The sequence below is a fragment of the Anolis carolinensis genome, unplaced genomic scaffold, assembly GCF_035594765.1.
Source record: "Anolis carolinensis isolate JA03-04 unplaced genomic scaffold, rAnoCar3.1.pri scaffold_10, whole genome shotgun sequence".
Taxonomy (NCBI): domain Eukaryota; kingdom Metazoa; phylum Chordata; class Lepidosauria; order Squamata; family Dactyloidae; genus Anolis; species Anolis carolinensis.
In genome coordinates this window covers 9,692,781-9,705,886 of record NW_026943821.1, presented here as the reverse complement: position 1 = coordinate 9,705,886, position 13,106 = coordinate 9,692,781, and the positions used below count along the sequence as shown (strand labels likewise).

The 13,106-nt window shown below is 41.8% G+C and overlaps 1 protein-coding gene and 1 long non-coding RNA gene across 3 annotated transcripts in view; one reads left to right on the top strand and one right to left on the bottom strand.

Annotated features, from left to right (window-relative positions):
* Positions 1–8,825: 8,825 nt before the first annotated feature.
* LOC103279319 (uncharacterized) lies at positions 8,826–12,665 on the bottom strand. Of its 2 annotated transcripts, XR_010000670.1 has the most exons (4): positions 12,538–12,665; positions 11,371–11,488; positions 9,204–9,343; positions 8,826–8,948 (listed from the first exon to the last, which is right to left on the bottom strand). It is a non-coding gene; the product is annotated as an uncharacterized LOC103279319 (long non-coding RNA). The 2 variants fall into 2 exon arrangements; XR_010000669.1 differs by having other exon boundaries at positions 11,371–12,663.
* clptm1 (CLPTM1 regulator of GABA type A receptor forward trafficking) overlaps positions 12,639–13,106 on the top strand; it is a 29,587-nt gene continuing 29,119 nt past the window's right edge. Inside the window, exon 1 of the mRNA XM_062962061.1 lies at positions 12,639–12,786. Within this exon, the coding sequence (XP_062818131.1) occupies positions 12,736–12,786 (51 nt within the window). The 5' untranslated portion in view covers positions 12,639–12,735. The remainder of the gene's footprint in view (positions 12,787–13,106) is intronic.

Sequence of the window (13,106 nt, the reverse complement as noted above, 5' to 3'; positions counted from 1 at the left end):
ATTTCCATGTACAATTATCTATGGTACATACATTTACCAATCCTGCATGCGCTGGTGTTCTGTTTGGCAGGCATGTTTCCAAACAAAAACTTTGCTAGGTCTTACTTTTGGGGGAGGCCTTATATTTAGCAATTTAGCAAAACCTCTACTAGGTCTTATTTTCAAAGAATGTCTTATTTTTGGGAAAACAGGGTAACAAACCAAGGCCTCATCAGCTGTATGTGAACGAAGCTCACATACAGTATCAAGAATGTCTCCTTACCTTTTATTGACAACACACCCCAAGACCTAGAATGCTTACCTAGTTCTTCTGTGAAAGAAAAAGAGAAAAAAGATAATTTAGAATCAAGACACTGCATATTGGTCATGATCACACAAAACAGCATATCATCTTATTCCCGGTTAATTCAAATGCTGTGTAGCTTCTAATCCTTGCACAAAATTAAGAAAAGTTTGGACAATAGTTTCAATGGTCATGAGGTGCATCTACACTGTACAGTTAATACAGTTTGGCATCACTTTAATTGTCATGGCTCAATGCTACGGAATGTTGGAAGTTGTAGTTTGTTGAGATATCAACACTCTTCGATCAAGAGGACTTAATTCGGTGTAGAACTACAACTCCCAGTATTCTGTAGCATTGAGCCATGGCAATTAAATTGGTGTCAAACAGCATTAACTCTACAGTGCAAATCCTAGGAGTCTACACCTTTTCCTGTAATCAGCTAAGCGATTATTAAAGCTAAAGAACATCCAAAAAATTTTAATTGTCTGATAATCATCATAGAATAGTCTGCTTCCATTCTGTGCCATCTCATACCAGCAATTGCAATTAATTGCTTCCTAGATAAAAGAATAAATTGCAATTAATTCCTTCCTAGATAGTCTCGTAGATCAACCTGAGACTGATGGGTTCACTGATGTTTTATAGAGGACTCTTGGATTGCCTGTGGGATTTCTGGGGGCATGAAGTGATGAAGATTTAAGTCAAGGGAATGATGCTTCTTTCAGTGAGAAAGCTGACTGGGAAAGTGCAGGCCTTCAAGGTCAATCTAAGCAGCCAGAGACATTAGACAAGGAAGATTCGAGCAGAGAATTAAGTGATAAAGAGGGTTCCCAGAAAAAAGCACCTGGAGATACGAAAATCAACACAGATCTTCGTTTACAGACCAGAGCAGACAAAAGACATAGCAGGGCAGAGAGTTTGCGTGGGGAAGTTGGAGAAAGATTTCAGGGGAGACAAAATGCTTTTATGGGTGGCAAGTTGTTTACTTTCAAGTCAGTTCAGGCAACGTGGCATTTGGAGTAAAAAGTTAGACCTAAGTTCCTGGTCCACGTTTCAAGTCAAGACTTTGGTTTTGAGATTCTAGTATATTGGAAGTTTTATGTTCCTGTGTATATATTCATGATCAAATTTTCCTAAGGATACCTTTTGCTTCTGGACTTAAGCTGTCCTTGTGATTTTTGCTTATTCCTGGACTGTATTATCTTGGAATCTTTTTGAGCCTTGAATGCGTTGTATTATTGCTTATTGTTAAACCCTTTTTGGATATACTTCTTTCTCTATTCCTGATTTTTTTTCTCCCTATACTTTTGATATATTTTACAATAAACTGTTTGTTTATATTCTGGACTCTCGTGTGGTGCTGTGATCATAGGGGTTCCCAGGCCTGGGGTGCTACAGATAGGAGAAACCATTCCAGACACGTGTCCTATTAATCATAATCAAGAACACTTCCTATTATTATTAGTAGAAGTAGTAGTATTAGTTTATACCCTGCTTTTTCTCTCCACAAGGAGACTCAAAGCAGCTTATATTGAAAATATTTCAATACAATTTAAAATCTACAAATATACAAACATTAAAACAGAATTAAACACCAATGGTATTAAGACATTCATGGTTAAAAACTTGATTACAGAAGAAAGAATAAACCTTGGGCCTAATTGTTTAGGAATTCGTCTTACCTGAGGGCTCTACATTTGATTGCATCATGGACAAACTGGAAGATGGAAGGGCAGCACCTGTATAAAGATATAATATATACACATGACACTGAGGATTTGTACTATAACATTTAAACATTATATGCTATTTAGCTTTGGAAAATGCGATTTCTCATGTGAGACGCAAATCAAGCTACAACCCTACTAATACCCCCATCAAGTAAACAAAAATATTAAATTCCTCAATAAATCAAATTAAAAAGAGAAATACAACTAATAGGCTATTACTGCTGGCATTTCCATGAAGATGTCCCCTTCTCTTAGGCCCCTTCGACACTGCCATATAAATCCAGATTATCTGCTTTGAACTGGATTATATGGCAATGTAGACTCATATAATCCAGTTCAAAACAGATAATGTGGATTATCTGTTTTGCTACTCTGAATTATATTGCAGTGTAGAAGGGGCCTTAGTGGACCACAAGTGGAACATGAGCCAACAGTGTGATGAAGCAACAAAAAAACCCAATGCGATTCTAGTCTGCAGTAATAGGATAATAGTATCTAGATTGAGGAAAGTCGAAGTTTTACTCTATTCTGCTTTGGTCAGATCTTATCTAGAATCAGACTCAGCAACACAATTCAATACTATGGAATCCAGGGAGGAGTTGTTGTTTGCTTTATCAAAATGGCTCACAATGACATGACACAACAATAACAGAACTAAAAACAAGTACAGTAGAGTCTCACTTATCCAACATAAACGGGCCGGCAGAATGTTGGATAAGCGAATATGTTGGATAATAAGGAGGCATTAAGGAAAAGCCTATTAAACATCAAATTAGGTTATGATTTTACAAATGAAGCACCAAAACATCATGTTAGACAACAAATTTGGCAGAAAAGGTAGTTCAATATGCAGTTATGCTATATAGTAATTACTGTATTTATGAATTTAGCACCAAAATATCACGATATATTGAAAACATTGACTCCAAAAATGCGTTGGATAATCCAGAACGTTGGATAAGCGAGTGTTGGATAAGTGAGACTCTACTGTATAAGCATATACACACACACATACATCAAGTTCTGGACACCACAAGTCAAGAAGGACTTGTGGTGTCACATATTTTGTTTTGAACTGAAATATATGGCAGTGTGGACTCAGATAACCCAGTTCAAAGCAGATAGCGTGTGATTTTCTGCCTTGATATTCTGGGTTATATGGCTGTGTGGAAGGGCCCTGTGTCACCAGCACTACTTGGCAGAGAAGGCTTGTTAAAACTACATGGTCCTGGATGCCATAGTTTTGAGCCAGGGCAAAGCGGTGTCAAACTGCATTAATTATACAGTGTAGATGCACTCCTTGCTTCTCTCCCCACTTCGACCAGTTTCAAAGGCCCAGAGAGGAAGCCAGTAGCTCCTCCTTCTGCCCCCCCCCCAGCCCCAATCCCTTCCAACTTTGTCCTACCTAGAGAGGGAGCCAACATCCCCTTCTCCTTCTGGGCTGCTGGTGCTTGAGGCAGCTGCTTCAGGCTAGGGCTACTCATGGCCGGCTAGCCAGGCCCACATCGCCCACTGGGCCTGCCCTGAAACCTCCACTGCTTCCCTCTTCTTCCTCTCTGATCTAACAGCAGGAGAGGAAAAGTAGAAAGGGGAGGAGTCTTGCCTGCCTTGGAATTCCCCTGCTCTGCCGGCCGTCGCTCGCTGATTGGCTGAGGCCGGCCGATGAGGTCATCCCCAATGGAACGGGAAAGCCCCCTCCTTGGCGGTAAAGGGGCGGGGCTCCCGGGCTAAACATACAGAGTCACTACTCTTCCATGGGTGCGCCCACACTGTACAATGAATGCAGTTTGACACCGCGTTAGCTGCCAGGGAGCAATGCAATGTAACCATGGGTGATGTGGCTGTAACCCTTTTCTGGTGCCACATCAAACTACAACTTCCATTACATTATATAATGTACATTATAATACATTATACATTATAATAACAACAATAATAATCAGCTGATGACCCCAAATGCAGACTGTGCAAGGAAACCGATGAAACCATTGATCATATCCTCAGCTGCTATAAGAAAATCGCCCAGACAGACTACAAACAGAGGCACAACCATGTGGCCCAAATGATCCATTGGAACTTATGCCTCAAGTACCACCTCCCAGCAGTAAAGAACTGGTGGGATCACAAACCTGCAAAAGTATTGGAAAATGAGCACGCAAAGATACTGTGGGACTTCCGAATCCAGACTGACAAAGTTCTGGAACACAACACACCAGACATCACAGTTGTGGAAAAGAAAAAGGTTTGGATCATTGATGTTGCCATCCCAGGTGACAGTCGCATTGACGTAAAACAACAGGAAAAACCCAGCTGCTATCAGGGCCTCAAGATTGAACTTCAAAGACTCTGGCAGAAACCAGTGCAGGTGATGGGCACACTGGGTGCGTGCCAAAAGATCTCAGCCGGCATTTGGAAACAATAGACATTGACAAAATTATGATCTGCCAACTGCAAAAGGCTACCCTACTGATTTCTGCACGCATCATCCGAAAATACATCACACAGTCCTAGACACTTGGGAAGTGTTCGACTTGTGATTTTGTGATACGAAATCCAGCATATCTATCTTGTTTGCTGTGTCATAATAAAATAACAATAATATAATTAATTATTGTTATATTAATACATATTATTATATATAATTTTATATATATATATATATATATATATATATATATATATATAAAATATTTATTTATACCTCACTTTATCTCCCCAAAGGGGACTCCATGAGCCATGGCAACTCAAGTGGTGTCAAACTGCATTAACTCTACAGTATAGACATGCCCCATAGCTGCAGTAGGCTATGCCTCCAAATGAAGGTAGCAATGCCCTTTATTTTAATATATATTGATAGATAGATTTATTTGTACATAATGACACAGCACTCATACTTATTAGGTCCAAGTGTCCAGGATTCATCTCTGAATATCGGGCTCTTCTCAAAGTCCTCGGATATTAGAGGTTATTTTTGCAGCATTATTATTATTATTATTATTATTATTATTATTATTATTATTATTATTACCACAATTACCATTAATAAAAATAATAATAATAATATAATAATAATAATAACTTTATATCCTGCCTCCATCTCCCCGAATGGACCTGGGGCGGCTCACATGGGGACAAGCCCAATCAACACAGTTAAAATATTGCATAGGATTCATAAAAACAACATCATAATAAACAAAATAGGCAGCACACAAAATAACACAGTATATTATTATTTGATACACAACAATATTAGTATACAGGAAATAATCTTATTTGCTGGCTGTGTATTGGATCACACGTCAGACACTTCTCAAATGTTTAGGACCATTATGATTATTATGATTATGATTATTATAAAATACATATATATACAACTTGTTATAATTATATAACCTGTTCTATATGATTTATTTGCAGAATTGTTTTACTTCCTTACTTAGGCGATCCCTCATAGGCCGAGGACGATGGTCTTCCAGTCGTGGGGTCCTGGGGGTGTCTGTAGATGGCTGAAGAGACCTATTCTTGATCCGCATGTTCTCCCGCAGTGAGGACATCAGTTTCCAGGTGGAAGGTGGTCTCGGTCAGGGTTGGCTTGACGCTCCTTCCTCTTGGCACGTTACTCCCTTAAGCCCTCCATTCGTGCTTCTTTGAACTCCGCAGCACTGCTGGTCACAGCTGACCTCCAGATGGAGCGCTCAAGGGCCAGGGCTTCCCAGTTCTCAGTGTCTATGCCACAGTTTTTAAGGTTGGCTTTAAGCCCATCTTTAAATCTCTTTTCCTGCCCACCAACATTACGTTTCCCATTCTTGAGTTTGCAGTAGAGAAACTGCTTTGGGAGACGGTGATCGGGCATTCGAACAACGTGGCCAGTCCAGCGGAGTTGATGGCGTAGGAGCATCGCTTCAATGCTGGTGGTCTTTGCTTCCTCAAGCACGCTGACATTTGTCCGCCCGTCTTCCCAAGAGATTTGCAGGATTTTTCTGAGGCAACGCTGATGGAGTTGGGTGTGATGTCTGTAGACCGTCCTTGTTTTGCAGGCGTAGAGCAGGGTTGGGAGGGGAATGGCTTTGTAAACAAGCACATTGGTATCTCTACGGATGTCCCGATCATCAAACACTCTCTGCTTCATTCTGAAAAATGCTGCACTCGCAGAGCTCAGGCGGTGTTGTATTTCAGTGTCAATGTTGACTTTTGTGGAGAGGTGGCTGCCAAGGTAGCGGAAATGGTCAACGTTTTCTAATGTTACACCATTGAGCTGTATTCCTGGCATTGCAGAGGGATTAGCTGGTGCCTGTTGGAAGAGCACTTTGGTTTTCTCGATGTTCAATGAGAGGCCGAGCTTCTCGTATGCTTCTGCGAAGGTGTTTAGAGTGGCTTGTAAGTCTTCTTCTAAATGTGCACAGACTACGTTGTCATCAGCATATTGGAGTTCTATAATAGATGTTGTGGTGACCTTGGTTTTGGCTCTCAGTCTGCTGAGGTTAAATAGCTTGCCATCTGTCCGATAGATGATTTCCACTCTGGTGGGAAGCTTCCCATCAACAAGGTGAAGTATCATAGCGATGAAGATGGAAAATAAGGTAGGGCAATAACACATCCCTGCTTGACACCTGATTCCACCTTAAATGGGTCACTTTGGGAGCCGTTACTGTCCAAGACTGTTGCCATCATGTCATCATGGAGGAGCCGCAGGATGTTCACAAATTTGTCAGGGCACCCGATTTTTTGGAGGATGGTCCAGAGAGCGCTGCGATTCACTGTGTTGAATGCCTTTGCAAGGTCTATGAATGCCATGTACAGAGGTTGAGTTTGTTCTCTGCATTTTTCTTGGAGCTGTTGAGCAGTGAAGATCATGTCCACTGTTCCTCTGGAGGGACGGAAGCCATTCTGGGATTCTGGGAGGGTGTCTTCTGAGACAGGAAGAAGGCGGTTTGCAAGGATTCTTGCGAGGATTTTTCCAGCAGAGGTTAGAAGGGAGATACCGCGATAGTTTCCGCAGTGTGTTCTGTCCCCTTTCTTGAAAAGGGTGATGATGGTGGCATCCTTGAAATCTGCTGGGATTTTCTCGGTCACCAACACCTTTTCAATGAGCTGGTGGAGTTGTTGTATCAGCTCAGGTCCACCCGTTTTGAAGATTTCAGCAGGGATCCCATCAGGTCCGCTGGCTTTGTTGTTTTTTTTTTGTTGGCTGATGGCATTGCCAACTTCTTCCAATCTAGGCAGTGCTGCAAGCTCATCCCTGGTTTATTGTTGCGGGATTTGTGAGAGGGTCTCTTCAGCCACATTGGAGCTGCGATTCAGCAGGTTCTGGTAGTGCTCTTTCCAGTGCAATTGATGTTTTGTCCTTCAGAATTTTGGTTCCATCTGATGAGTGTAGAGGCTGTATGCCATGGTTTCTTGGTCCGTAAATGATCTTTGTGGCTTTGAAAATTCCCTGAGCATCATGGGTATCTGCAAAGTGTTGGATTTCTTCAGCCTTCTTTGTCCACCAGATGTTCTTGAGTTCTCTAGTCCTTCTTTGGACCTCAGCTTTAGCAATGGCATAGATCTTTTTCTTGGCAGCACAGTTGGTGTCTCTCTGCCATGTTTGGAAAGCTTTCCTTTCGTTATCAATTAGCTGTTGGATCTCTTTGTCATTATTGTCAAACCAGTCTTGATGTTTCTTAGTTTTGTATCCAATGGTTTCTTCGCAGGCTGTGATGATGGAAGTCTTCAGTTTGTTCCAATGTTCCTCAACATTTTTGGGGTGTTCTGTGGGTAGATGATCTTTGAGTGTTGTTTGGAGAAGGGCTCGTTTGGAGGACTCCTGAAGGGCTTGGGTGTTCATTTTACGCCTTGTTTTTCTTCCTTGGAGTCTGCGTTTGGGGACGATCTTGATAGCCATCGTGGATCGGATTAACCTGTGGTCTGTCCAGCAGTCATTGGCACGTGTCATGGCTCTTGTGAAAAGCACATCGCGGCGGTCTCTGGCACGTGTAATAACATAGTCCAAGAGGTGCCAATGCTTTGACCGGGGGTGCTTCCATGATGTCTTGAGCTTGTTTTTCTGGCAGAAGAGTGTGTTGGTGATGACAAGGTTGTGCTCTCCGCATTTGGTGAGAAGCAAGATGCCATTCGAGTTGCTGTTTCCGACCCCATCTTTTCCTATGATCCCTGGCCACAGGTCAAATTGTTTTAATTAGTTTTAATAGATGAGCTGTGTTTTATCACTATGCTTTAAGCAACATTGAATTTTGCCAGAGTTGTAAGAAACCTTGAGTCCCCATGGGGTGAGAAAGCTGGGAGGCATTGTTCTAAAGTTGTCTATCCTCAGAGCTTGAGTTTCCATTGAGCTGCAAGGAAACTACTACACCAGTACCGGCACAATCCACACTGTAGAATTAATTAGGTTTCACCACTGTGTAGCCAACTGTCATAAATATTACACCAAACTAAAAATCCCAGCAGAATTCCATAGGATGGCAGCAAGGGCAGGTGGTTGTCAAACTGCTGTAAATCTGTAGATGTATTATTATTATTACTATGTTTTAAATAATAATTATTATAATAATTTTATTTCTTAACCAGTCTCTCCTCACGACTCTTACAACATTGCTAAAACTGGGGAATTCCAGACATGAAACAATCAGGGCCAGCTAACACCTCCCAACGACGGATTCCCCCAGGCAGGAAGCAGCCAGGCTTTGAACCTGCAAGGCCATTCAATGCTAATCAAGGTGGCCAATTGCAACATTCACACTTGCCTCAAATAGACAAAAGTTCTTTCTCCCACCCTGGACATTATTCCACAGATATATAAACCCCACTTGCCTAGTTTCCAACAGACCACACAACCTCTGAGGATGCCTGCCATAGATGTGGGTGAAATGTCAGGAGAGAATGCTTCTGGAAGATGGCCAGAGTTTGGAAAACTCACAGCAACTCACCCATGGCTAAAACACATAATCAAAACACATAATCATTTAAAAATACTTTGCAGAATACATATATTAAAACATATTTCTATAAAATATATATTAAAATACACAAAACAAAAGTTAGACATAGAGTGGAAATTTAAAATGAGTCATTAAAATTGTCTGTGTTTATGTTTATTCATAGCCTTTCTCTCTCTCTCTACAAGGAGATGTACGATATCTGCACTTCAAGGCATATAAACTTTGAGCTGGGCTACTCTCCCATCTTACCAAATTTGTTGGATGTGGATTACAGAGCCAAGATTTATTTCAAGGCTCTGTTACATCTCCATCTGTTCCTGCTGCTGCTATTTTTTCCCCTCCTCCTCATCTGTCCTTCACCTTTCAGTTTCCCCATTCCCAGCTGATTTCTAGGAAGAGGAAGGAAATGAGAGATTGGGAATGGTGTCCATTTCTAGGAAAACAAAACAGGGAGAGAGAGGCCAAGAGGCCAAGATTAGGGTGCATCTACACTGTAGAATTAATGCAGTTTAACACCACTTTAACTCCCATGCCTGCATGATATGGAATTCTGAGAGTTGGGCAAGGCACCAACCCTCTTTGGCAGAGAATGCTGGAGACTTTGTAAAATACAACTCCCAAAAAAGTGGTGATCTGAATTCATTCTACAGTGTAGATGCACCTCTAGTGGAGAACTTCACAAAACTACACATCTCAGGATTACATTGCAGGAAGACTTAGAAGTTCAGGTGGAATCACTTTGCTGTAATTTGTGTTCTGCAAAAAGGGTGTATTGGCAAGAGAATGGCATCCATTTGCGGTCCAACTGTTTCTGAAAATGTCGTAAACCTCTAACCCTATAAAAATAAGAATAAACATATAGTAATCATGCCAGCAAAAGGAAATTGCCTGTTATTCATTACATTGCTTTTAAAATGTGACCTCGTTTCACCCCTGGCACTCAAAAAGAAACGGATGTTAAATCAAAATATGTTGCTTTCAATTTGTAAACTGAGATTTATTATTCCAATGACTGTTTAGAACTGTAGATTTTGAAAGAAAGGGGTTTTAAGTAAACACTGTGTTTATTATATGTATGTGTGGGTGTGTGTGTCACACACACATATGTATTGACTAAAAAAGATAAAGGTTTCCTCTGACGTTAAGTCCAGTCATGTCTGACTCTGGGGGTTGGTCCTCATCTCCATTTCTAAGCCAAAGAGCCGATGTTGTCCATAGACACCTCCAAGGTCATGTGGCCAGCATGACTGCATGGAGCGCCGTTACCTTCCCTTCGGAGCGGTACCTATTGATCTACTCACATTTGCATGTTTTCAAACTGCTAGGTTGGCAGGAGCTGGAGCTAACAGCGGGCGCTCAAGCCATCTCCCGGGATTTGAACCTGGGACCTTTTGGTCTGCAAGTTCAGCAGCTCAGCGCTTTAACGCACTTCGCCACTGGGGCTACTATAGATATATTCTCTAGCTAGCACACTGGGTTAAACCGCCAGCTATAGAAGATCCTGCCGACCGGAAGGTAGGTAGTTCAAGCCCGGGTCAGGATGAGCTCCTGCTGTCAGCCCAGCTTCTGCTCACCTAGCAGTTCGAAAACAACAATGTAAGTAGAAAAATAGGTACTGCTTTAGTGGGGAGGTAAAAGGCGCCCTGAAAAACATGCCAGCAAAAATCCGACCAGGAAAGGCGTCCATGGATGACAGGCTCCTCGGCGTGGAAAATGAAACAACACCTCCACATGGCTGAATCGAGCACAGCCGGATGCCGGAGATGAAAAGAAGGAAGCCTTACAGTTCCGTCTCCCAGGGGTTTGATTTGCATTTTCCCATAGTTGTAGGAAATAGCACCTGTTTGCATTTCTTCCAGGGTTACTGCAGACTTAGCAGCACCCTGACAGTTAACCATTAGCAGAGATTTGTAACCATTCTGCAAGGCCTTTTCTGATGAAAGCTTGCAAAGTATCCTTTTGTTCTTGAGACTGCCCGTTTTCCTGGGGATGAAATCTCCATTTTGAGAAGCCTCTTTTGCTTTTTACAAAAGAGAAAAGAACTCAGATGTGCTTGTGTGGCCAAGCCAGGCCAGCTCAGACAAGCCATCGTAAGTACTGACCTCTTGCCTTTGAAACTGGTGCTGAGCGTAGATAGGGAAAGACCTGCTCTTTCTAACATAGCAACTCAGCACTGGGGCAGAGAATATCTCAGGATTTCTCTGTCATTAGAAGAAGCTCCAACTACTTCGTCTCCACGCTAGCTTTGAGCTTAGATAAGGAAAGACCTGCTCTTTCTAATATAGCAGCTCAGGGCTAGGGAAGAGAGCGTCTCAGGATCTCTTTGCCTTTGGAGGAAGTTAGCCCAGCAGCTAAGGGGAAAAGCAAGAAAGAAACATCTGCATGATTTTATAAGTTGACTGTTTATATTTGTAACCTTAACTACGTGTGCCAAGTCTGTCAAGGACTTTGAGAAAATAAAAATCTTGTTTGATGTTCAGCTTGAAGTGGCCTTGGTTACTGGGATTCCTGAACTTCTAACCCCCGCAGTTCACCTGGCAAAGAAAAAAGCACATCTTAATTTATCATAGATGCCCGGGTGTGACGGCATAGTTACCTCTGTTTACTGTCTGTCTTTGTCAATTCTATAACAGCATTGAATGTTTGCTATATATGTACCTGTAATCCACTCTGAGTCCCCTCGGGGAGATAGAGTGGAATATAAATAAAGTATATTATTATTATTATTATTATTATTATTATTACGTATATTCTACTATATAGATATATATACATACACACACACACATTGTATATATGTAATTTAAAGGGTTTTTTTAATAGGGCACTATGTTTTATTAAATGTATTTACATTAAATTAAATATTTAAATAAATGTAATTTTATGCACACAAAAAACCTATAGAACAAACACACACTTTTTTGGCTTATATGTTTTTACAAAAACTACACAACTACATTCCAGCTCCTAAATTCTACTTTATTAACAGACTTGTGATATTGTTAAGGGTCTGTTTTAAGTTGTTTCCGCATCCAACACTGTTTTAATTTAGAGCTTTTAATTCTTTTAACTGCAGTGCAATTATTTTGATTCATAAGCGGCCTTGAGTCCAAGTTTCTTGGCGAACACAAGGAATAAGCAAAGCTAATGATGACAATGTCTCTGGTAAGAATTGTTCAGCTGCATTAACGCAAGTTTGGCATCCTCTTCCCAACTACAGCACAGATATTAAATCGCCAGAATTTCCACCAAAAATGGGTCCAGAAGTGAGTCTTTAGAAGGGACACGATGACTAGAATTCCCTTAGAGGATGTATCTACACTATTGAGTTAATGCAGTTTGATACCACTTGAACTGTCAAGGCTTAATGCTATGAAATTAAGGGAGTTACTGTTTTACAATAAGTGCCTCACTGAACTATAAATCCCAGGATCCATTAGCCTTGAGACAAGACAGTTAAAGTAGTATCAACTGACGTTAATTCTACAGTGTGGATGCACCTTCAGACTGCATCTACACTGTTGTGTTAATGCAGCTTGATACCACTTTAACTGCCATAGCTCTATATTAGCACTTATATTACCATAATTACAGTAACATCGAGTCATGTCTTTAATGGATGTCCTTTCGGAGAATTACGGTAACTCGATGCCGCTCGCCTGGAGTCGAACTATAGGAGGTCACGTGGCTCCGGGCGAAGGGCGAGAACGGGACTTGAGAGGAGGGGCAAGGAGAGGGAAAGAAGTCTCGCGAGACCTCCACCAGGCAACGGCGCAGCAAGATGGCGGCGCCGGAGACGGAGACAGCGGCTCCTGTGGCTGGCCCTGAACTGGTAAGAGTCACGCTAGGCCTCGTTTCCCTCCTGTTTCTCTCAAGGAGGCTGTTCTTTAGTGGCCTCTGGTTCTTTCTAGGCGAAAGTCCCCTTCCTTCTTCGCTCCGTGTTTGCCTTTTGCCCCCAGGTCTTACCTTCTTCCTCAGCAGAGTTCAGTGGAAAGTAAGGGAAGGCCTAGATGTGGAAGATGGAAAGCCTCTCCATAGGCTACCCGTTCATCTTGTACAGCAGGCATGGGCAAACTTTGGCCCTCCAGGGGTTTTGGACTTCAACTCCCATCATTCCTTAGACCCTTTCCTTTCCCCCCTCAGCCGCTTAAG